The 24988-nt window shown below is 44.2% G+C and overlaps 2 protein-coding genes across 6 annotated transcripts in view; both read left to right on the top strand.

The window, feature by feature from the left end:
* The window catches only part of LGALS3 (galectin 3), a 517589-nt gene that overhangs the window by 335702 nt on the left and 156899 nt on the right, over positions 1-24988 (top strand). The gene's annotated exons all lie outside the window — the stretch shown is intronic.
* Positions 1-24988, top strand: part of DAAM1 (dishevelled associated activator of morphogenesis 1) — a 319681-nt gene that overhangs the window by 259107 nt on the left and 35586 nt on the right. For 2 of the 5 annotated variants that reach the window (XM_068254408.1, XM_068254407.1), the window contains exons 17-21: positions 542-571; positions 3278-3325; positions 7555-7658; positions 18418-18502; positions 21635-21741. In XM_068254408.1, coding sequence (XP_068110509.1) covers positions 542-571; positions 3278-3325; positions 7555-7658; positions 18418-18502; positions 21635-21741 — 374 coding nt within the window. The remainder of the gene's footprint in view (positions 1-541; positions 572-3277; positions 3326-7554; positions 7659-18417; positions 18503-21634; positions 21742-24988) is intronic. The other 3 variants (XM_068254409.1, XM_068254410.1, XM_068254411.1) reach the window with 3 other exon arrangements.

Here is a 24988-nt window from a genome sequence, read left to right as displayed (position 1 = left end):
GCACGCTTATTCTCTAAATTAAAAGCACCAGTGGCTTTTTTTCCCCCCTACCCTGCTCCTTTGCAGCATGTTGTTTGATACAGAAATGACAGGGACACTTGAAATTAGCTAATTATAATGTTAAGAGCTAACCAGTAACTATAAACAGCTTGTGTTAATTATGCATCGTTGTAAACTAAACAGCTGAAATAATATAGCATGTTTGTGTAATAATGTGCTGTGTGTGGATCAGTATTGTTAATTAGAGCACAGCTGTCAGACTGACTCCCAATCACCCCCGCATGGTGCGTCTAGCGAAAAGTCCTCGTCCAATCAGCTTGCGGAGGATGACTTAGATTAGCTGTCACTTTGTGATGACATCACTGAGCCTGTGTGTTTTTTACATTGAATGCCTCTTTGCTACAAGCTTCTGTCTATAAGATGTATTATAAATCTTGCTGATCTGCTTTGGCCACTCTATCTCCTCTTAATTTGCTGCCACCGCTGAAATTGCACGCAATGATTGCCTTTCCCCAATGCTTGGCTGCTGATGTGTCTGCAGGATTTCTCCATCAACAATGGCATCAAGCAGGTAAGTCAGACGCTGCTGCTACTCTTTGCAAACTGGTAAAGAGAACCTGTAATGTCACACATAACAATACTTCCACCACAACACTACTGTGCCAGCTGCAGTAATCCTGATTCATTTCTTGGTACCTGGGGACCCCCTTGATGAACATTATACAAGATGAGCTTGGATTTCTGACTTCATGCTCAGCCATTTAAAGGAGAACTCTGTTTGTTGTAATTGGGTTGGGCATTGGGAAGAATATAGAAACTGAAAACAGATGTCCTCTGTTATTCCCACACTGCCCTCTAGTGACAAGTGGCCATACATCCACATTACAGAAGTGCTAATTAGAAGCAGGGAAATGAAACAAATAAGAAATAAAAAAAAGTGCTAAAATAAATTGGCCTTTAGCACTTGCAAGCCTCTAAATTGGCTGCTAAAGGGTTAAAGCACAACTGAAGTGAGAAGAATATGGAGGCTGCCATATTTATTTCCTTTTAAACAATACCAGTTGCCTGGCAGCCCTGCTCATCTATTTGGCTGCAGTAGTGTCTCAATCACGCAAGAAACAAGCATGCAGCTAATCTTGTCAGATCTGACAATATTGTCAGAAACGCCTGATGTGCTGCATGCTTGTTAGTCTACGGCTTAATGTATTTGAAGCAGGGGATCAGCAGGGCTGCCAGTCAACTGGCATTGCTTAAAAGGCAATAAATATGGCAGCCTCCATATTCCTCTCGCTTCAGTTGTCCTTTAACACCTTCCAAAAGTTACAAGCAGAAAAAGGAAGGTAGACAAACCAAGATCCACAGTTGGGTCAGTAGACCAAAGCGCTCCAGGAATACAAGGAAAACGGACGTACCCTTCTATAACAGCACCTTAGTGGGTGGCTAAAAACTGGTATAAGGAGGCGTCAACAAAGGATAAAAAAATCTAAAAACTATTTAAAAAGGAGGGGTGGTGCTCCTCCAAAGACAACAAACTAAATATTTCAAAGTTATTCAATAGACACAACCTACGCCTTTCACAAGTGATAGCAGCAAAGCACCTCCATGCAATTCCTTCTGTAATTACATTGAAACTCAGACTGTGACACATTTTTGGGAACAGAAAAAGCAGTTTAATGTGATCAATTAAAGCAGAACATAAGCAAAGGGAAGAACATCTAAATTTAACGCATCATATATGTCTTCTTTATACATTTATAGTCAGGATTTATCTAAAGGTTGGAAATTTGAGTGATACCCCCCCCCCCCCCCCCTTCCTTATAGTCCGGACATTACTCTGAACATTCATTCACGCTTCCACTGCAGTGGTATTATTATTAGGTCTGGCTCACAATGGGACCTTACAGGTTCTCTTTACTACACTGTGATGATAATTATTTAGAGAATATGTTGGCTTTGCTCTCAAGGGGTCAGTCCGCTCAGAACGTTTTTAGTCACCTATTGGGTTTGGGTTTAGTGAAGTCTGTCTCCCATAGTTCCCGGCGGTTACCATCAGGGCGTTCCTGCAGTGCTGCTCATCCAGCAGGGGGCGTGGCATCAGCTTGTAACCACTTGGCCCATCTGTGGAGCTTTGGAACTGGAGTGGGCAGGTCTCCCTGGGAAGGATAGGACTATCAGTTCTTGGTGGCCTGACCTTTTGGAGGGTTTGTTGGTAATCACACAATCACTTCCAGCGCAAATTCAGGGTTTTTTCTTGCTTTAAGTTAGCAGAGAGATGAATGCATATAATTTCTTTCCCAGGTGGCCCAATATGTGTCCAGAGCCGCTGGTCTATACCGTAGACTAATCTGATGTATTTGTACAACCTGCATACAACCGTTTCAAGCCTTTGTGAGCTCAGCAACTCTTTCTGCCTATCACTGGGATCTGCAGCCTTGCAGACCAATGACAGGGCCCATTGGGGGGGGGGGGGGGGGGGGGGTCAGCAAAAGGCAGTCGGCACCACCAATATTTGAAAGCTCTTATAATATTGATGCTTCATGATAAAAAACAAAACGCCAAAGACCAGGACTCCATCAAACAGTTCTTATAGCATATACAGTCTTCATTTACTTATAAGCAGAAACACTGGCACAATGTTTTGGGCTAGTCTACTCTTTCCCAAGGGCCACTATGGCGTTCTCCATAGTGTCATTTAGCAGGTTGTGCACCCTCCTTTCGTTGCTTGGTGGACATTTTCATAGTGGTCTCCCTGTGTGTGGTGGCTGCCAGCTAATCCATGGAAGACCCATATAGGATTCCAAGGAAACCGTGGCCCAGGTACCTTTACCCCTGCCAGGCCTTGGTCGCATTGCTCGCACAATCTCTCTGAATACCAAAAGCAAGAAAGAGGCGGTACACCACTGGCTGCAAATGTGCTTTGTATTGTGGAACAGATACAGTACGTTATGGATCCTCACGGTCCTTCATCAGGTCTATATCTCTCCAGTCTGACTGAAAGCAATTGCGTGGCAGCCACCAGAGTGCACTCAGTAGCAGTAGCAGTGTGGCAGCCACCAGAGTGCACTCAGTAGCAGTGTTGGGGAGTTTCGCCCAAGAACTCCTTACTGAACAGGACTCCTATGTCACAGGCGGAGCCATTACACTATCCAGCCACTTGAGAATAAGCCCCAATTCCCTACACTGTGGAAACTGTGCATGTTGGCTCGAGTTGAGAAGCTTGAAACGGCTATATTCAGGTATAAATAAAGGTGATTTTTGTTTTTCTTTCCATACTAAGAGTTCACACATGCAAGGACTGTCGAGAAGAGACACGTTTTATGTTCCGGTACTGTATTAGCATTGTGTGTTCTCACTAATGGTGTGATTTTAACACATTTTAAAAACACTGTTGCTATATGCTAGACGGGATTTTGTTTTCATAACAAAAAAAAAAAGAAAACATGGATTTCTTTTTAAAAACAAAACAAAACTGTTCTTTGATCTGTTGTGACAATAACACAAACCCATAACATTTTTACCTTAAAGTGAATTTCCACCCCAGTCTGTTTGATAATAATCCTTCTCATATAAGCTTTCGTAACAGTCTGACTCTTCTCCTTGACATTGCTCTGACAGTGAAGATTTACCTGCCTAGAATTGATGCTTGTCTTATTTAAAGGGGCACTACAGCGAAAAATTATAAAATTTAAAATCTGTGCAAACATATACAAATAAGAAGTACACTTTTTCCAGAGTAAAATGAGCCATAAATGACTTTTCTCCTATGTTGCTGTCACTTACAGTAGGCAGTAGAAATCTGACAGAAGTGACAGGTTTTGGACTAGACCATCTCTTCATAGGGGATTCTCAGCAAGGCTTTTATTCTTTATAAAGATATTTCCTAAAAATGATTTAAACAATGATGCTGGACAGCCTCCCTGCTCCCTACACAGTTTTTTGGCAGTTGGACAGAGCAACTGCCATTCACTAAGTGCTTTTGAAAATAAATATATCCCTGAGAATCCCCTATAAAGAGATGGGCTAGTCCAAAACCTGTCACTTCTGTCTGATTTCTACTCCCTACTGTAAGTGACAGCAACATAGGAGAAAAGTAATTTATGGCTCATTTTACTCGGGAAAAAGTGTACTTATTTGTATTTGTTTGCACATATTTTAAATTTAAAATTTTTTCGCTTTGGTGCCCCTTTAATTATTTTATTTTCCACCCTTGTTTCATGAAGCTGGATCCACCTTACAAAAGATGTTCTTTCACTTCTTTATATCGGCGCTTCTGATTCTCTCCTTGCCGACAATAGTCACATAACAAAGTTTTTTCATTTGCCATTTCTGTATATTGCTCAGAAGCTGCTTTTCTACGTAATTGTTGTATTAAAGACTTACCATTGAGCTCAAGTAGCTGATGAGATGGTGCTAGATTTGACACTGTAGGCGGAAAGTGGTGTTCCTCAAAAACCAAGAAAAATAAATAAGTCAAACTGTTTTGAGTAACTAACAAAACTTTGCTGTCATAACAATTTAGGAGTGTGAATTCAGATTTATGGAACTAGCCAGTTGTCTATTCCTCACTCCTCTTTCCTCCTAAACTTCCCTCCATTTATACCCTCCTGACAGAAAATTGTGGGAAAATCTCTAAAATGGGAACACAAACAGCAGGAAGAGTAACACTAGTTGTGGACAATAATGGTATACAAGGATCAGAGACTTGTATCATGTCCCTATCTGTTGTCTGCAGAAAGCATTATTGCCTATGGTTAGCGCTGTGAATGGACTTCAATTTAAAGCACGCCTGAACTGAGAGGGATACGGAGGCTGCCATATTTATTTCCTTTTTAACAAGACTAGTTGCCTGGCTTTCCCACTGATCATTTGCCTGCAATTCTCTTAGTCCTAGAGCTTGAACAAGCATGCAGCTGATGTTTCTGACTCAAGTCTGACAAATTTAGCTGTATGCTTGTTTCAGGTGTGGGATCATGATACTGTACTACTGCAGCTAATGAGACCAGCAGGGCTGTCAGGCAACTGGTATTGTTTGAAGGGAGATAACTATGGCGGTTTTTATATACGGAACCTCTCAGTTCAGGTGGAATTTAATGACGTCTTATGATGGTAAACATTGTGTTTCTGTCAAAGATATTCAGTCATGATACACAAAGTCCCTGATTTTCAAGCCTTTACCCCCAGTTTGACTGACTTGTGTCCAAGCCTGGGGTGTACAATGTGTAGGGGAGGATACCGGTACATGGACAACAGGTAGTCACTCTTTAAGATACAGTTTCTTTTTTCTCCAGTGTCATTGTGCATTTAGTGTAGAGTATATTGTCTTTTCACTAGCTGTCCCTCAGAGGGGCTCACATTCTAATCCCCACCATAGTCCTATGCCACTATCATTGTGTAAGGCCAATATAGTGTAGGCTAATTAAAGGATACCCGAAGTGACATGTGACATGATGAGATAGACATGGGTATGTACAGTGCCAAGCACACAAATAACTAGGCTGTGTTCCTTTTTTTTCTTTCTGCCTGAAAGCGTTAAATATCAGGTATGTAAGTGGCTGACTCAGTCCTGACTCAGACAGGAAGTGACTACAGTGTGACCCTCACTGATAAGAAATTCCCCTTTTTTATCTCTTTCTTGCTCTCTTGCTCTCAGAAACTGTTGTCTGCTAGGAAAGTGTTTTATAGTTGGAATTTCTCATCAGTGAGGGTCACACTGTAGTCCCTTCCTGTCTGAGTCAGAACTGAGTCAGCCACTTACTTACCTGATATTTAACTCTTTCAGACAGAGAAAGAAAAAAAGGAGCACGGCATAGTTATTTGTTTGCTGGGCACTGTACATACACATGTCTATCTCATCATGTCACATGCCACTTCGGGTATCCTTTAAAGGGAACCAGAAGTGAGAGGGAGTTTCTATTTTTTTTTTTTAAACCATACCAGTTGCCTGGCTGTCATGCTGATCCTCTGCCTCTCATGCTGGGAATACACGGTTCGTTTTTAGGTGATTTAGATGGTTCGATAGATAATTTCCAAAATGTCCAATCTCCCTTTTGATTCTTTCGCCGCACGATTTCTGATAGAAGTGAATGGAAAAAGATAAGAAAAATCTTATCTAAGAGACTCGACTGCTGAATCGAGCGGCAAAAACGATTGAGAGGAGAAACGCTCGGCAGAAACGAACCGTGTATTCCCTGCATAAAGCTTTTAGCCATAGACCCTGAACAAGCATATGCAGATCAGATGTCTCTGACTGAAGTCTGATAAGGTTAGCTACATGCTTGTTTCAGGTGTGTGATTCAGACTCTACTCCGCCTAGTTGCCAGGTAACTGGTATTGTTTAAAATGAAATAAAAAACATCAGCCTCCATATATCTCTCACTTTAGGTTCCCTTTAAGTTACCTGTAGTTTTTGCAATGTGGGAGGAAACTGAAATGCTTAGAGGAAACTGACTCCATGCAGATAGTGTCCTGATCAGTACATGAGCCCCAGTGGTGCAAGGTGGGAGGGCTTTCTACTGGTCCATAGTACTTATGGAGCAGAGTGGTCTGTACACGTTAATGGGCACCCAGTTTAACAACTCTTGACTGAAGAAAAACATAGAGATGTACCATACACAACCATCAGGCAATACAGCTTACTGGGGGGTACCTGCCTCAGGAGGGGGAAGCCTCAGGGTCTCAATGAGGCTTCCCCCATCCCCGTAGCTGCAGGCAGTCCAGCACTGGCTCCCCCGAAGTAATCGGCAATCCTGGCTCAATAAGCCTGACAAGCTGAATTTATTTATCATCCCTGGCTCCAGCGGGGGCGCTGTTGCAGCTCTCCGCACGGAGATAGGCGGAAATAGCCGATCTCTGTTGGGTATGCTCTACTACGCAGGCGCAGGAGACTTGCGCCTGCGCAGTAGAGAGGACCGACAGCGATCGGCTATTTCCACCTATCTCCGAGCGGAGAGCTGATACAGCGCCTGCACTGGAGCTGGGAAAGTAAATATTTACATCCCCGCCGTTAGGAGGGGAACAGCGAGACCACTGTGGGACACAGGATGGGGAACCCTCGATAGGATCCGTAGGCTTCCCCAACCCGAGTTGAGTACCCCTCAGGGGAACTTTTTTTAGTTACAAGTTTTCTTTAAAACAGAGAGGAACACAGAGAATGAATACAGGAGAGCACAATCCCATAGAGATCATTGCGGCACTTTACATTTTATAGTGACATCTTGTGGTTGCTTTACTATACTACAGATTCAGTAATTCTGCTGATACAGCCAACATGTACTACATCCTACACTATTGTAGAAGCAAACCTCAAGGAGGATTGGAGGGGTGGGGTATTACTTCTGCCCATTCTCCCTGTGATGTGATACTCGTGTGCCCCCCCTCCCCCCACCGTGTGCAGGACCCATTGCTGTACTTGTTAGGACATAACCGTAGCAGTTCCCCTGACTTGCACACAGCTGTACTGATTACTAACTAGCTCACTTTTAGCTTTTGCTTGCAAAGCATAGATATTGCCGAGTGACGTCACCTGACTTTTGTGCTTTCTTGTACTGTTTACAGAAGGAAGCTGATGTTACTGATGATACGCTGAGCTCCAAGAAGGTGAAGGAGTTATCTGTGATCGATGGCAGAAGGGCCCAGAACTGCAACATTCTTCTCTCCAGGTATGCAGAACCTAATATGACAGATTTACATAGAAACTCTACCTAATGAGTAATGTATGAACAGATGTGCTGTTGCCCTGCTATGATCATAGAAAAATATGAACATAAGCTCTAATCACATACCAAGGACTTCTCCACAGCAGTGCGTCCAGACCCCCGATGCAGTTCCATAGAGCGTGGTGCAGCAGGGTAGCACAAGCTGCACCAAGCCACCGACAGCCTGGCTTTTGTGGTTAAGCATCTCATGAGACGCTCAAGCTCACATGCCAGACCATAAAGACTGTAATTTGATTGACCTGAAGAAGCAGGCAAGTCCCCATGAAACGCCTTGTCTTTTTAGTGCGCAAATAAATAATGAATACTGACCTAATTCTTCAGGCCTATCCTTTTTAAACTGTTTTTAAGTTTTTATACATACCGGATGCCTCCATACTTGTGTTTCCTCAACCAACATAATCATTCTGCGCTTTCTAGGTTGAGAATCCAGTATGAATACAGGCCCCACATAACATAATGTGGCAATCCACCATTGCATATTGCGAAACAACAAGCAGAAAATAAACCCACTATCATCTTTCCCACACAGCAGGTCACCACACACTTCTGTGCTGGCCATTGTCTTTCCTCCATCCACACAGCTTGTCTATACAACGTTTGTTCCCAATCTGTTCCCCCAACAATTGAATGTCAGTCGTTAAAGGATACCCGAGGGGACATGTGACATGATGAGATAGACATGTGTATGTACAGTGCCTAGCACACAAATAACTATGGTGTTGTTTTTTTTTTTTTCTTTGCCTGAAAGAGTTAAACATCAGGTATGTAAGTGACGGTTCCTGTCTGAGTCAGGACTGGCTCAGACTACAGTGTGACCCTCACTGATAAGACATTATAACTATAAAACACTTTCCTCCTAGCAGAAAATGGCTTCTGAGAGCAGGGAAGAGATAAAAAGGGTCAATAGTTCATAGATTTTAGCTCTGGCATACTTCAATGAATGTGTCATTGAGCAAAAACTATAAAACAGTAAAAACCTAAAAGTAGATTTAAATATAAAATAAACCTCTGTAATATCTTAAAAGTCATTTTTAGGAGGAGGAGGATAGATACAATTGTTTATTTCATTAGTTTATTTTCACCTTGGGTGTCCTTTAAGGGCGAACATGATTGATTGTGGTACAAGGCTTTAACATCTGAATCTAGTTCAGTAAGGTGAGTAGAGCGGCTTGTGCCTGGCGCACGTATACATATTTTTATATATAACAGAATCAGTCACGGTAATGGCCACCCGTATGATATAGCATACCTATGAAACTGACACCGGGAGATTTGGGTGCAGGGTAAAGCCGTTAAAAGGCTCACCCTGTTCCTGCACAAGTCCCGGCGGTGTTAATTACTATTCCCCCTCCAGGTCGCCGTGGATAGTGGGGGAAAGATGTAATTCAGCTTCCAGCTCTTGCTGGTGGGCAAATTACAGTGTTCTTAGAGTAATTTGTGCTACCTCTTTTGACGGCACTCAAATCACTCAGTGAGCGATACTATAACAGTAATTCCTATTACAGCCTATGGTGACGCTGGCTGTGTCCAAATCTCCTGTGCTGTGTTTACAGCACTCGATGATATATGGCTAATGTAAATGAGAAAACAAGAACAGGTAGCGTTTACTGGCCTAGTATAAGTCTGGCAAGTGCATTATAAAATATAACGTATAATAATAATAATAATAATGAACATTTCTAAAAATCAGGTACATGAACATCAATAAAACATGGATTCCATGATCATGTTGCTACAGCATTACAATATGCGGCCCAACACACGTTTCGTAGCTAAACTGCTCCTTCTTCAGAGGTAAAGAATTACAAGTAGATATCAGTGAAGATGGAGATAACGTCATACAAACATAGCACTGTATCCACATAAAGTAAGGCAGGAGAGGCTGTAAACAGTCCTGTGTCCATTTAGTAAAAGCTGGCAAACGGCTAAAGACTGCCGCTGTGGGTGTGCATCAGGGTGGAGTCATGTCACACTCTCCTGCCCTACTTTATGTGGATACTTGGAGAGTATCAGTGCTCTGTATGTACAGTGATCTGTATGTATGACATTATGATTTTATCTCCATTTTCATGGGTATCTACTTGTAATTCTTTGCCTCTGAAGAAGGGGCAGTTTAGCTACGAAACGTGCATTAGGCTGCATATTGTACTGCTGGATCGACATGATCATGGAATCCATGTTTTATTGATACACTTGTAGGAGGAAAACAGAAAGGGACACCAAGAGCCCGATATGTATTGTAGTATGTAGTATACCCAGGTTGTGGAGAAAGATAAAAATGTATGCTGTTATACTCTAAAGTGTGGGTTACCTCAAAGGCAACCACTGTATAGGTGGGTGGGGAGCATTAGGACTTGACCTTACTCAGGTTAAGTCGACGCTCTCTGTAGATAGGAGGCAAGGGGTAACACCCCTTCCCTGAAGATGGAGATGCTGGCTGCTACACTGACCAGTACTACTTATTTCTCCTGCTATTGCCTGATGAAGCGGGTTTGATCCTGCGAAATGCGTTGCATAGCTGTGCAATTAAATACATTTAATTGACCATTAAATCAACCAATTCTTTGTCTACTTACTGGGGAGGTAAGTCAACGACTACATCTCTTAAAAACGTTTAACGGTTTTATCCTGATATGGGCGCCTCTGTTCTATACTTGCTACATGTTTTATTGATGTTCATGTACCTGATTTTTAGAAATATTAAATAAACGTGACATTTTATAATCTACTTGCCAGACTTCTATTAGGCCAGTAAAGCTTACCTATTACTCGTATACATAGGCCAGATGGTGCGGTATTGAAGAGTTCTCACGTAGTAATGCTATGCTCAGTGCTTCTCAGGGTGTGAATGGCTTGTGTGACATTCCTGGTTAGGTATGTCTGCTATGCTGTAAAGACACATTTCTGCGATAATGTCATGAAACTGGTCTGCGAGTTTCACAGGGAACAGACGCACGATGTTTGGCATGTAGCTGCTTTCTCCTAACTAAACAGCAATGTTTACCTAGTGGACTCACACAACAGAACCCTGCAGTGCTTCATCGCGCAACATGCAGTGTTGACAAGCTGTTATTCCTCTATGGCCAGCAAGGCCAAAAATGCACAGATTCAAATTCTTCTGTTTAGTGGGCTTATTCAGTATGTTTAGGATCATCAAAGCAAGGCTGTGGATTAAAAAAAAGTGTTGTGTTCTCCTTTAAAGGATATTTGAAGTGACTACCGATAATTAACCGCTTCAGGATCGCCGCACGTTAAAACTATGCCGCGCTTGTGGCTTTTTTTTAAGTCGGATGCGGCATGCATGGGACGCAATCGCGCGTTCCCACTGGCATATAGCTCAGCTGTGTAAAGACAGCTGAGTCCCATACATTGGTCAAGAGCTGTTTTCACTGGCTCCTGACCTCATGATTACTGTGAGCCAATCACAGTGATCAGGAAGTGCAAAGTGTGTGTGTGTGTGTGGGGGGGGGGGGGGGGTGAAGAGGCATGTTCTCTGTCTCATGACATGTCTCTGCCCCCACGAGCTGTGGGGAGTGGCAGTTTTTGCGGCTACCTGATCCGCTCTGCCCTCCGGACCAGGTAGCCTACTTTTTTACAAAAAAATTTGAGCCCACCTCGGCCTCTCAGGGGCCAGAGCCTTCGGTCCTAAATTAGTAAAAAAAAAAGGTACCTCAGTAGTTAGAAGCTGCAGAATGGTCCAGAGGCTTCCTGGATTCTACTACAGCCCATAGTCCCTCTATACCTATTCAACAAAAGCATATCAAATACATTGCATCTGGCTTCATGTATAGACAAGTGCGTCCATACTGGGCATGTGCAAGTAAGAATCGCTCATGCCCAGAAGAACAAAGAACCCGTGGACGAAGGGGAAAAGCCATGCACTGAGCATAGGCGAGCCCTAACGTATCCCTGAGGCGAGTTTCCACAATACAAATTAAGCATATGGATAAGTGAAACAGAATTTTGCCTTCTTACAACAGAAGGTATTTGCGATTATCAGGTTGGAGTGAGCTTTGAGGTGTCCCACAATGCATCACTGCTGAATATGCAAATCGTCCTTTCTTGTCCCTGATAGCTAAACACACCTCCAGAACGCAATGATGTCAGCTTGTTAATATCCAGCATGCATACAGCCTGTTTCGGCCAGTCGTGTGCTTCTGCAGGGGATGCCGGCCAGATTACCGGTGGGGATAGCAATAGAATGGAATGGCCGAAGAGGAAGGCAAGGGTGCCCACACACACCTCATGGGGCTGGAGGAAGCCCCAGGTAAGTATAAATACACCAATAATTCACATTTCAGGTTTCCTTTAATTGACATACCTGACAGCACCCTGCGTTCCATAATTAGCTACCCCTGGTCCCCGCAATCGTTGCTGGCAATATCTGACTTGCCGCTCATCAAATATGGAGGAAAAAAAAGACCTTTTTGCCTTTCCACACCCTATTCCACCTATAACACGCCCACTACCCGCCCCTTTTGCGTTGCTGTGACCTCTTTTCTGCACATGTCCCAGCTCAGTGCAAGAACAATCTGCAGCATGCATTTAGCAAGTGACGAAGCCCAAAATGGTCGATTTGTACCTTGACTGTGACACTTATGGGCCCAGGGGGCAAGAATTGGGGGACAATAATAATAATAAAAAAAAAAATTGTTGATATTTCTAACTGTATCCCATTCTGTAAAAATTGCTTTCTTTGTTGCTGTCGCCCTTAGATACGTTTCCCTGCTTCCTGTCAGGACAGGAAACACTGGGGATTCTGACAAAAAGGGGTCATAGGGCCAGGCACAAGCAGTATCCTTGGCTTAGCGCCCATTGCTAAAGTTCTGCTGTAGAATGCTCACATTTCTTTGTTACAGATATTATACGCTGCTTTATATACAATTATTCTGCTTGCTTGAATTTTTAGTAAAGCAAGCCAACATATTATATACTGAGGAAGAGAGAGTGCGTCTCCATATTTCATATCGCTCATGACGGATCTCTCCCTCCGTCTCTTTCCCAGTCCTGACAATGATGTCATGGCCGCACTAACCAGACAATGACCTTTGTGCTTGACTTAGGTGAAGCCAAGCTAAACAGCGCTAAAGACAAGATGGCCGCCACTCCCTCAGCTCACAGCGAACATGAGTGCAGATGACTCAGACACCCCTTTCTCTTGTTTTTGTTGGACGTGAAGATGAAAATAAGACTTAATTGCATGCTGAAGATTTCAATACACAGTATAATTTTACAGAAAGAATTGGCTCATCTTCACGCTTGTGTGGTTAAGGGGGAGTTGATGTGCTTTTAAACACTCCCTCGATACCTGTATGTTTACTTTTCTGTCACACTTCTGTAGGGGGAAGGAGGAGGGGCGGCGGTAAACATTACAATTGTTAGCATAAAATGTAATTTTTGTTTGAGGCCCCTTTTAGACTAGCAGGGTAAAAGTGCATTGCGTTACCCTATCTTGCTGAAAGGGGCCACAAAAGCAATGAAAGTCTATGGAGACTTTCACACTTATTGCGGTCTGTTGCGGTGTGCTGGAAGTATCCGAGGCAACACAAAGGCAACAGGGTGTTACCGCAAGCACCACGCTTAACGCACAGTGCCTAGGACAATGAAAGTCGCATGCACGGACTGATGGGAATCCCAGTGAAGTATCTCCTGTCGAGCAGGGAGTACGTCACTGGGGGTGGGGGCGTATGACCCTGCCAGCGCACTCTGCCGCAGGGTCACATGTTTGGTGTTTTTGCGTTGCGCTGGGATGCAGCAGGAGCACCGGACCAAAACACAAAACATGTAAAAAAAATACTGTAGCATATATTTGGGCAGCGCAAATATGGTAATTTTGCAGTTTATTATATTCTTCCTATTTTCCTTTGCACTAGACCATACAAACTTCAGCCCGCGGGCAAAATCTAGCCCTCGGAGCCATTAAATTTGGCCCTCAAGTGGTTTCCTTACTTTGCATTATGTTTGGCCCACTCTACACCACCAGGGAAGCTGTATTGGAGGTGAAGCCCAAGAACACCATGAAAGCCATTTGAGGGAGGTAGGGCGAAAGCACTAAACACTAGGGAACTGTATAGGGGAGGGTGGGGGCCCCTAGCCACCAGGGAACTGTATAGGGAAGGGAGGACAACTAGCCACCTGGAAACTGTATTATAGGGTAGGGAGGAGGACCATTAGACACTGGCAAACTGTATAGGGGTTGAAGGAGAGCCATTAGACAGCAGGAAACGAACTTTATAAGGGAGGGAATTTCGGCCCATTTTGTATTTCAGTTTGACACCCCTGCACTAGACTTTAACTAAAAACGTCAGGAAATTAACATTTATATATTTTTTTTGTTTTTCTTCCAACGATGGAAACTTTACACTGTCTGTGTACTCTCTAGCTTACAGACTGCCTAGTAACTCCCATCTTTGCGCATGAAACTCATGCCACACAGATCAGGTTGCTGTTGCTTATCTTTTAGAGCAGAGAGGAAGTTCTAAGTTGAGGTCCCCTTTAAATCACAGGGGAAGGCGTGTGCTCATTGGCTGGCAGATCAGTGGCTGGACGACGACGCGAGGAGGCCTACAGCACTGCAGTATTTGGAGCAGCTCAGTCAATGGCTATGGAGCAAATTTATTTAAAGGGTACTTTTAACTGAGAGGGGATATGGATGTTTCCTTTTAAACAAAACCAGTTGCCTGGCAGTCCTGCTGATCTCTTTGGCTGCAGTAGTGGCTGAATCACACACCTGACACAAGCATGCAGCTAATCCAGTCTGACTTCAGTCAGAGCACCTGATCTGCATGCTTGTTCAGGGGCTGTGGCTAAAAGTATTAGAGACACAGGATCAGCAGGAGTGTCAGGCAACTTGAATTATTTTAAAAGGAAAAATCCATATCCTTCTCAGTTTAGGTTCCCTTTAAGTTCACACATTTTCCATTACGCCCCAAGCAGTACAAAAGAATGCAGGTAGTCGGATGTGATCTGTTTTGCTTCAGATCGATTGTTCCCAATCAAGTGGTTAACAATCGCTTTGAGATTGACCCATGTGTGGTCACCTTGAAAAATAATGTCCAAAAGTGTTTGCCCCTCTCCTGGAAAATACCACAAACTATATCCCTTTCTGTTTTGTTTTTTTCTCTCAATAACTTTTTGTTTAAAGTAAACAGATCTTGCAGAACTGAAAGCCAGGCTAAATCTGGCTGCGGAAATTAAACACCTAAGGGATTATTTAAGGGGGGAAAAAGCCTCCAATTGTTTTTAGTGATTAGGCATTGCTGGCTTTGATGTTAATGCATTCCACCTCCATCCCCCACCTCTGCACCCCCTTCAGCCATTTACATCTGCCAAGCACAACAGACCTGCATGCCTGTCAAGCGCCAAGCAACAAAGAGAACCTCCCTGCTCACTGTCAACACACCCACAGACCATTGTTCATCAAACATGAAAGAAATAAATCAAGTGATTTTTGGCTCACGATCGACCTAGAGACAGATCCCTCTCTGATTGAATATGATCAGAGAGCGATCTGTTGGCCGCCCTAATCCGCAGGCCGATTCCCTTTCGATTTCAACATGAAATACCTACATTTCTGTTCTTACTCAGTGGTACACACCTAGCTGCTCACTCCACTCCTCCAATGAACTACGCCTGACCGCATCCCCCCCCCCCCCCCCCCCCCCGCATCACCTAGTCCCATGCACGCCATCAGGACTTCTCAAGAGCTGCTCCAACACTATGGAACTTCCTACCTTCACCCATTAGGGCAGCCCCCTCCTTCAACATCTTCAAGAAGGCCCTCAAAACTCACCTTTTTACTTTGGCCTACCACCCCTCACAAGTGCTCTAAACCCACAGCTGAACTCTGGTCCCCTACCTTTCCTGTCCCTACCTCTCCCTCTAGATTGTAAACCTTTAGACAGGGTCCATCTCCTTTTGTGTCCTACCTGATCACGCACCTCCATTACTGTGAACCCATGCTATGCATTTGAGTGAACTCAATTTGCCTAAACTCCATGCTCCCATCCAGTGACTGACTAAGCATTACCTTGTACTCATACTGTGCTGCGTAATCTGGTCTTTCTTGTATTCCTTTATTGTCGTATTGCTGTATGTCACCCCTAAATATTGTCTGTAACCTAAACTAAATGTCCAGCGCTGCGTAATATGTTGGCGCTTTATAAATACAATAAATAAATATTTGGGCAATCGGCCTAGTGATGCTATCTTGTCGCTTTGCCGGCCTTGGCCGCATCCCCCTAAATGTACATGTACACCCCCACTAGGTGCCTGTGCATTGGCTGACGCTTATTGCACTTGAGGCTTGTGTGCAAATGAGGAAGAGGAGCGACAGATGGCGACAGACAAGAGGGGCGGCACATTGAAAGCCCATGGCATTGCTCTAAATTGATCAGTTTCAAATCCGAATATGAATACTGAAATCTGTTAAATATTTGTTGCTAGTGTCTTTGCCAGATCAATAGATCCTTGTGAGATCTAAGTGATGGTTGAATCTGGTGGCAATCTGTAAAGTTGGCCATACATTAGACGATTTTACTCATCAATATACGATCACTGTTCTTGAATCTGCTAGAAATCACGAACGCAAATGTTTCCGAATCTATGTTTTTGGGATGTGGTGGGAAACCGGAGTGCCCGAAGGAAACCCACGCAGACACTGGGAGAACATACAAACTCCTTGCAGGTAGTGCCCTGGCTAGGATTCGATCGAGGACTCAGCACTGCGTGGCGAGAGTGCTAACCACACAACCGTGCTGCCCACTTTGCGAGCTGTTGGCTTGCACATGGTAGATTTTATTTATAGAAGTTTAGTTGAGCTGTAAGTGAAGTTCTGGTATATCAGAGGGAAATTACTGGCCCACAGCTGGCTGGATCTGGAGTTACTGCGCTGCGCAGTCTTGTATGGGGCTTCCACCAGTCTGCATGCATGTGCTTGTTCACAACCTGCTGGGAATTTGTGATGTGGCAGAAGTCATGCGGCTCAGTATAGACTTGCTCAGGTTCACCATTGACTGTGACCGTCAGTGACTGACAGATCAGTGCTTTGTATACGTGTACCAGAACGCCGCAGTCATTACATTTGCATTGGACCTTTTTTTTTGCTTTCTGCAGCCGTTTTTATCAACAAAAACCAATTGGCTTCACTCAGTGATTGAAAAAATGTAGATGGCTTAGGGGCATTTCACACTGGTGTGGTGAGGTATATTTACCGCACCCCACCGCAGGGCAATAAAAGTCTATGGGGACTTTCATACCGACGTGGTGTGGCGCAATGTGACGAAATAGCGCAGGACGCTAATGCAGACAGGAACACAAAGAAAGATTTGCGGGGCGCAGGCGCAGTTGCCACGTCGACAGTAATAAGGTTAGTTGGCGGCGGGAGAACTGAGGATCGTGGGAGTTCGGTGCTGGACAGGAAGGCTGCAAGGGGCTGGCGGAAGCCCCAGGTTTTTACTATTCAGTTCTGCTTTAAAGAGAACCTGAAAAGCCTCTCGGTTTCCATACTTACCTGGGGCTTCCTTAAAGAGGAACCATCGCAAAAATCTTAAATTTAAAACACATACAAATAAGAAGTACATTTCTACCAGAGTAACATGAGCCATAAATTACTTTTCTCCTATGTTGCTGTCACTTACAGTAGGTAGTAGAAATCTGACATTACCGACAGGTTTTGGGCTAGTCCATCTCTCCACAGGGGATTCTCAGCATGGCCTTTATTCTTTATAAAGACATTCCCTGAAAATGATTAATACAAAGATGCTGGCCAGCCTCCCTGCCCGCTGCACACTATTTTGGCAGTTGGACGGAGCAACTGCCATTCACTAAGTGCTTTTAAAAATAAAGAAAACCCTGAAAACCCCCTTATGAGAATATGGGCTAGTCCAAAATCTGTCGGTAATGTCAGATTTCGACTACTTACTGTAAGTGACAGCAACATAGGAGACAAGTTATTTTATGGCTCATTTTACTGTGGAAGAAACGTACTTCTTATTTGGAAGTGTTTTAAACTTGAAGATTTTCCTGACCGTTCCTCTTTAAGCCCCATGGGGCTGCTCGTCCTCGCCTTTTCTCCGAGTGGCTTCTGTCACCCGCAATCTTGCCCGAAGCCTGGTCGCGTTGTGCTTCATCACATGCGCGGCCCAGCCAGGCACGCTCGCACATCACGCTCCCATCCCTGGGAGTGTTCTGCACCTGCGTAGTATTACTGCACAAGCACAGAATGCTCCCAGCCACAGGAGCGCGGCGTGGGAGCGTACCTGGCTGGGCCGTGCATGCGCAATGAAGCATGAGTCAGCCAGGCTTTCGGGCACTATTGCGAGTGACCGTAGCCACCCGGGAAGACGGCGAGGGACCAGCGCCCTTAAGGGGGCTTAAGGAAGCCCCAGGTAAGTATGGTTCCTGAGACGCTTCTCATCTCAGGTACACTTTAAGATTCCCTTTAAATCCACTTCAATTTACGATCGATCAAATGTTTTGTCTAATCGACTGTCTAGGGGGGCAAACAACCTTGTTCAGTGTATAGCCAGCTTTAGACATATTTAGTAGCATCTGAATATCTCCCCCAGGCTTGTGGATTTATTGTAACCTCTTGTATCAGGTCATAGTTGCTGAGCAGGCATTTATGTTATAAGCAGGTAATGACTGTGTTGTGACACGTATTACCCTAATGTGAGCTTCTTGGTGTTTTGCATTCTTGCAGGCTGAAGCTGTCGAATGATGAAATCAAGCGTGCCATTCTGACAATGGACGAGCAGGAAGACCTTCCAAAAGACATGCTGGAACAGGTGAGGGGCGACAGCGACTGCTCATTACCTCTCATCAGTGCTGACCTCTCTGTCACAGGGGATGATGGGTGCCTCCAGCCATGTCACCCATTAGCTGGAGAAATCACCTCCTGAAAGCGGAATGGTGACAGACGAGGCGTAGATAATTCCACAATGATGGGGCTTCCACGTCATCTCAGTATTAGATCCTGCTGCTGGGGGAGGGGGCCGTGCTATGGAGATAGATCGGCTCACACATGGCCTCTCGGCACGATAAGCAAATGCGGGTTCACTGGTGCACTTTAAAGAGACACTAATGAAAAGAAAGTTCCCTGGGGGGGGTTACTTAGCTCGGGAGGGGGAAGCCTCTGGATCCTAATGAGGCTTTCCCTGCCCTCCTCCGTCCCAGGGTGGCATTGCTACCGTAGCTACCCCGAAGCCACAGCCGTCAAGGATGTCGGCTGTGGCTACAGCACAGGCACAGTAGCGGCTTCCCAATGGGCTCAAGCAAAAATAGCTGAGCCCAATTAACTTGCACCTGCACACTAGAGCAGACCCGATCGGGCTCTGATATTTCTACCACCCCGAGCGGAGAGCCACTACTGAGCCTGAGAAGGTAAACCGTTACATGCCCACCATTTGGGTGCTTCTAGCGCGGCACCCGTGGGACGGAGGAGGATGGGGTAAGGCTCATTAGGATCCAGAGGCTTCGCCCTTCCGAGGTAAGTATCTTCCAGAGGGTTTTTTTTTAAATTACAGGTTTTCTTTTAACGCTGGCTCACACTTGGCGATTCTTCAGTGCTTTGCTGATCGGCAGCGATCAGCAAATCGCTGCTACTAATGTAAACTTATGGATACATTCACACTGCAGCAGGGGCGATTGCGCTGTGATTCTAGTTCTGTTGAACAGAAATCACAAGCAATCGCGAGATTTTGTTTAAAATCGTGATCGCGGAGCCAAACTCGATCACTGGCTAGCGACGCTCCAAGCGTTGAGTGTGAAATAGACCTAAAGGGCCGCTCTTTATAAAATTATACAATCATTTTATCCTGGAGACCATGTTAAAGTGTACCTGAACTCAGCACTGCGTAATATGTTGGCACTTAATCCTATACAATAAAACCTGTTTCCCTGCGTCCTCCCCCGTGTCTGTGCTTTTGCATACCGCGCGTGAGCGGCAGTTAGAGCAGGGGGAGGAACAGGGCGGGCGTGTGAGTGCGCATGCGCGCTCACATGACGCAGCATCGAATGACGACAGTGACGGGGTGGGAGGGGGGTTGTAAGGGAGGCCTAGAGCCGGTTATTGTAACGGGCTTAGGTCTACTAGTAAATAAATAAATAACATTTGCACCGGACACAAGAAAAACAGAGAGAAATGCACCCTGTGTATTTTTAGAGAGAAGAGCCTTTCTTACTTCTCATTTTGAAGTAATCACAAGTGTAATTTGATCTCTCAGCGGTGTCAGCACAGAAATTCAGCAGACACAGCTAATATGTAAACACAGGATGTTAACCCTCTGTCTGCTTCCTTGAAAGTAGGCAGAAGACATGTTGCAAATTTATTGCAGGAGTTCTGTAAGCTGTAAAAAAAAAAATGTTTTTCTTTAAAGGTTACTATACTGCTGCTCACCATTTAGAGCAGAGAGGAAGTTCTGAGTTTAGGTCCGCTTTAAAGAGGCACTGTAGTGACCTACAGTAGAATGCAGGAAGTTATTCAGGATACCCACTTTTTGCAGTAATTTTTCCTGGTTTTCGCATCAGAAACACTTCCTATATTGCTGTATATTGAATGTCAACCTTCCCTGGCAGTGATGTTTAGCCTAGGCTGATTAGAGCATTGTGGGAGGCCAGGTATATTTTGTACTGACTTCAGAACTCTCAGTAGCCAAACATTCCGCAGTGATGCACCTGATAGGGCTAAATATGTTATCACGTGATGAATTTCAGAAAGTGAATCAGGGAGAGGAAAGTCAACACTGGCTAAATTTTAAGCGACGAGCGGTCGTTTACAAGATCTCGCAGCGCAGGTACATGCGCACGACCACGCAAACGCCGCTTAGCGTTGCACGGTGATAACCACTGTCACGGCAGATTGAATTTTCAAGATCCCCGACGACTCCTGCGCAAAGTACTGCGATGGCTTGAAGTCTTGTTCGCGCCTGTTGTGTAAAGTCGCACATACCGGCAGATGGAGGAAGATGGATCGGTGGAGCGCTCGTTGTCAGGGAGAAGTCGCTGGATCCATATCCATGCATTGCGAGGTAAATATATATCTTTACTGGCAGACTGTCAGCTGAAGAGATCACAAGCCATTTCAGACCAGCAAAACACTGTCTGTGCCAGGCTCACCCGCCCATCAGGAGGCCCCACAGTGTAACATCCCAATGATGGGCTGGAACCACTTTGGAGGTAGTTAGTTACAGCAGCAGTAATCCACTTAAAGGACCACTATCACCAATATTGTAACATTTAAAATACATGTAAACACTTTCAAATAAGAAGCACATTTCTTACTGAGTAAAATGAGCTATAAATTACTTTTCTCCTATGTTGCTGCTACTTACAGGAATTGGTAGAAATCTGACAGAACCGCCATGTTTTGGAGTAGCCCATCTCTTCATGGAGGGAGGGGGGTTCTCAGGGTTTTCTTTATTTTCTAAAGCACTTAGTGAATGGCAGTTTCTCCGCCCAACTGCCAAAAAGGTGTAAAGCTAGCAGGGAGGCTGGCCAGCATCTTTGTATAAATCCTTTTCAGGGAGTGTCTTTATGCAGAATAAAGGCCTAGATGAGAATCCCCCATGAAGAGATGGACTAGCCTAAAACCTGTCGGTTCCGTCAGATTTCTACTACCTACTGTAAGTGACAGCAACATAGTAGAAAAGTAATTTATGTTTACATGTATTTTACATTTTTTTGCGATGGTGGTCCTTTAACACCCACTTGCCCTTTTGATGGCGCCCAAATTATTGTCTGAATGCCACTACAGCCATAATCCACATTGCGGCCTATGGCGGCACATGGTGTGCTCAAATTTCCCTGTGCCGTTTGGCTCTGTTTCGAACAAACTGATGCTGCTTTTGTTATGGGGGAGGGGTTTGGATGTTTATTGAGTTATTGAATGACAAGCGTCCTGCATTGTTGTTGTTTTTTAGCTCCTCAAGTTTGTCCCAGAAAAGAGCGACATTGACCTGCTGGAGGAGCACAAGCATGAGCTGGACCGCATGGCCAAAGCCGACCGATTCCTCTTCGAGATGAGCAGGTGTGTTTCTTTTCTGTCACTTTATATGGGGCCTCTGCTGGAGGCCTCTTCTCTGTCACTTTATATGGGGCCTCTGCTGGAGGTCTCTTCTCTGTCACTTTATATGGGGTCTCTGCTGGAGGCCTCTTCTCTGTCACTTTATATGGGGCCTCTGCTGGAGGTCTCTTCTCTAACTTTATATGGGGCCTCTGCTGGAGGTCTCTTCTCTGTCACTTTATATGGGGGCCTCTGCTGGAGGTCTCTTCTCTGTCACTTTATATGGGGGGCTCTGCTGGAGGTCTCTTCTCTGTCACTTTATATGGGGCCTCTGCTGGAGGTCTCTTCTCTGTCACTTTATATGGGGCCTCTGCTGGAGGTCTCTTCTCTGTCACTTTATATGCGGCCTCTGCTGGAGCTGATGCATTTTATCCAATAATAACACAATTATTGTATCTATGCCTGTGGAAAGGAAAAATGGTATACCAAGCCACGAAGACAGAATTACATTTTGAATTTCTGGTGTATGAAATATTTAGCCAGAACTAATCCAAAGTACAAGGGCTGTTATTGTTCCAAGGCAAATTGTTTGGGGCAACATCTGGTGGAGGGGGCATCACAGAACCATGCTCTGCAAACAGCCAGTGCTGTGTAGTCTTCCAACTGCAAGGAATTGTAACAACATATAGCAGAATGCAGTAAAGTATTCGGTTTACCCACTTTTACATTAAATATCCTCGTTTCAGCATTGGAAACACTTCCTATAGCTATATATTGCGGTATATTTGTGTTTAGCCCCGCCCATCCACTGAGGCTTAGACTAGGCTGTTTATTATGCGGAATTAAAATTCAGACCACACTGGTCCTCTCTATCATCATTAGTTCTCCTTCATTTTAACATTAATATATATATATATATATATATATATATATATATATATATATATATATATATATATATATATATCAGAATATGTATGATTGCCGCGCACCTAGCAGCACCACAATAAGGAGCTTTAACAAAAATGTTGGCTGCAAGGAGAAAAATGGATCTGTACCCCAATCCACTCGAATTAAACAAAAAACACAGTATTACTCCTGCGCACTCAAAAACAATTTAATACCATCCATTAAATAACAATAAAACTCATACCACACACGAGTAGCTCCACTAAAATCACAACCACACTGTCACTCACATCCAGACAAATCTGCAGGTATGCGGAGACCTCACACACCTCTCACACTGAAAAGTCCTGCAGGATCCTGCTAATTAGCCTGATGGTTCAGAGCAGCAGTTTGAGGATGCAAAAATATGCGAGCAAACACTTCAGTGGCAGATTAAGGATCCAATAAAAAATTGCAATAAAAAGTTCCACAATAAAACAATAAATTCTCCGGATCAATGCCAGTGGTATATATTATCCTCTTAGTGATGTAAAGCATAACACAGCATTGCAATAAGGCTGCATACTCACGACTCCTGTTATGAGTAGTGGTAACGATTTTTATCAGACTTTGGCAGCTTCTAATGAGTCCTGTTACTTGGTAGGTATATCCAGTATAGCTGAACAGTCCGTTACAGGAGGAGTCGGACTTGCACTCCTGGGAATGAGCAGCTGCGGCCATCAGCTCTCACTCTATGCTGGGATCCGGATGTTGTATTCAGCGGACACTGTAACCAGCCCCGTAGTCCAGAAGTGATGGTATTGTGACGTCACATACACTGTATCCAATCACGCTGACATGTTTCGAGAGGATTCGCCTCTCTTCCTCAGAGCATCGTGACTGGCTATACTGATCTGTTCTTATGCTGCCTGCTAGGGGCTGGTGACTCCTCCCTCCTCCATTCAATTCAGCATTAATTAACATTAATTAAAAGCAAAAAGTTCAATATCCTGGTTTAACCCCTTTGGTGCAAGGGAATTTAATGTGAAGATCCAGTAAGACTCTCTGCGAGACATTTCTTTAATATAATCTCCACCTCTCCAGTTGTGCTGCACATGTTCAATTGCATAAAACTTGATCAAGTTCAAACGTCCATTTTTGCATTCCCTGCAGTGTTTGCTTAATGGATATTTGTCACTTCCTTTGCTCATATTTTTTGTATGCTCAGAAATTCTTTCACATAGCATTCGCTTTGTTCTACCCACATACTGTTTCAAACATCCACATTCCACCACATATATTACTCCTCTACTATTGCAATTCATGTTTCCTCTAATTTCATATGTCTCTCCTGTCACTGTTGATCTAAAAGTAGTGATTGGTAATATTTTCTGAGTACTCCTGCATGGCACACAAAATGAGCACCTTTTAAAACTGCCATCTTTTCCCAGGGGGGCATTTTTAATAGGAATCGTGGGGGCTATAATACTCTTAAGATTCGGGGCTTTCTTAAAAATAACTTTTGGTTTCTCAGGCAGGATGGCAGTTAAAGTTTTGTCATTCTGTAAGACATGCCAATATTTATTTATTATTCTCCTCACATTGCTTGCCTGTTGTGTATATTGCAAACTGGAAAATCTGCAGATTCTTTTACTCTTGGTTCCAGCAGCTGGGCTCTATTCATTTCCCCCACTTCACTTGATGAATTTAGTTAGTTAAAAACACATTTTTCTGTAGAAAAATACATATATTTACATAGATTTATACATAAGTCCTAACAAAAGGGGATACATGAGGAAGAAAGAGAGTCAGGGGAATTTAGTTCCCAAATAGGGACTGTCGCTCTGAGGAGACAGTTGGGAGCTATGGAAAGGCTGTGTTATTATAACAAGCACAGAGGCTTCGCTCATAATGATGGATGCGGTATGATGACATCATCACTGTGCATATTTGATGTTGTCATTTCTACATGTGAACTTAGTGCAAGTGAAGTTTGCCTCCTCCTGAACACCAGACAGAGGAGGCCACTTGAGACTCCTCACTGCAGCAGCAGATAATAGAAAATTACACACCGATACAACGAGAAACATGAAATCCATAAAAGGTTCCAGCATGAGCCAGATGGAGGGAATTAAAGTGTAACCAAACCTCAGTTATATTTCCAGCAGCCTCATGTGGTTTGTAGTTCCCATCCATCCATTCTTTGCAGTGCTGTAGGAGTGTAAACCTCGTCTGCTCACAGCTGCAGCAGCAGCTTTCATTTCATACACATTCACATTCTGAAGTTACTCACTTTCCCTTGCACAGTCCTGTCACAGGAGAGCGTGCCCAGCGTTTCTCTATGTATTTGGCTCCCAGGCTTACCATTTGTTGATTGTGGCCA

The sequence above is a fragment of the Hyperolius riggenbachi genome, chromosome 9, assembly GCF_040937935.1.
Source record: "Hyperolius riggenbachi isolate aHypRig1 chromosome 9, aHypRig1.pri, whole genome shotgun sequence".
NCBI classification, from domain to species: Eukaryota; Metazoa; Chordata; class Amphibia; order Anura; family Hyperoliidae; genus Hyperolius; species Hyperolius riggenbachi.
The sequence above is the reverse complement of the archived record's forward strand: the minus strand, read 5'-3'. Positions and strand labels throughout refer to the sequence as shown.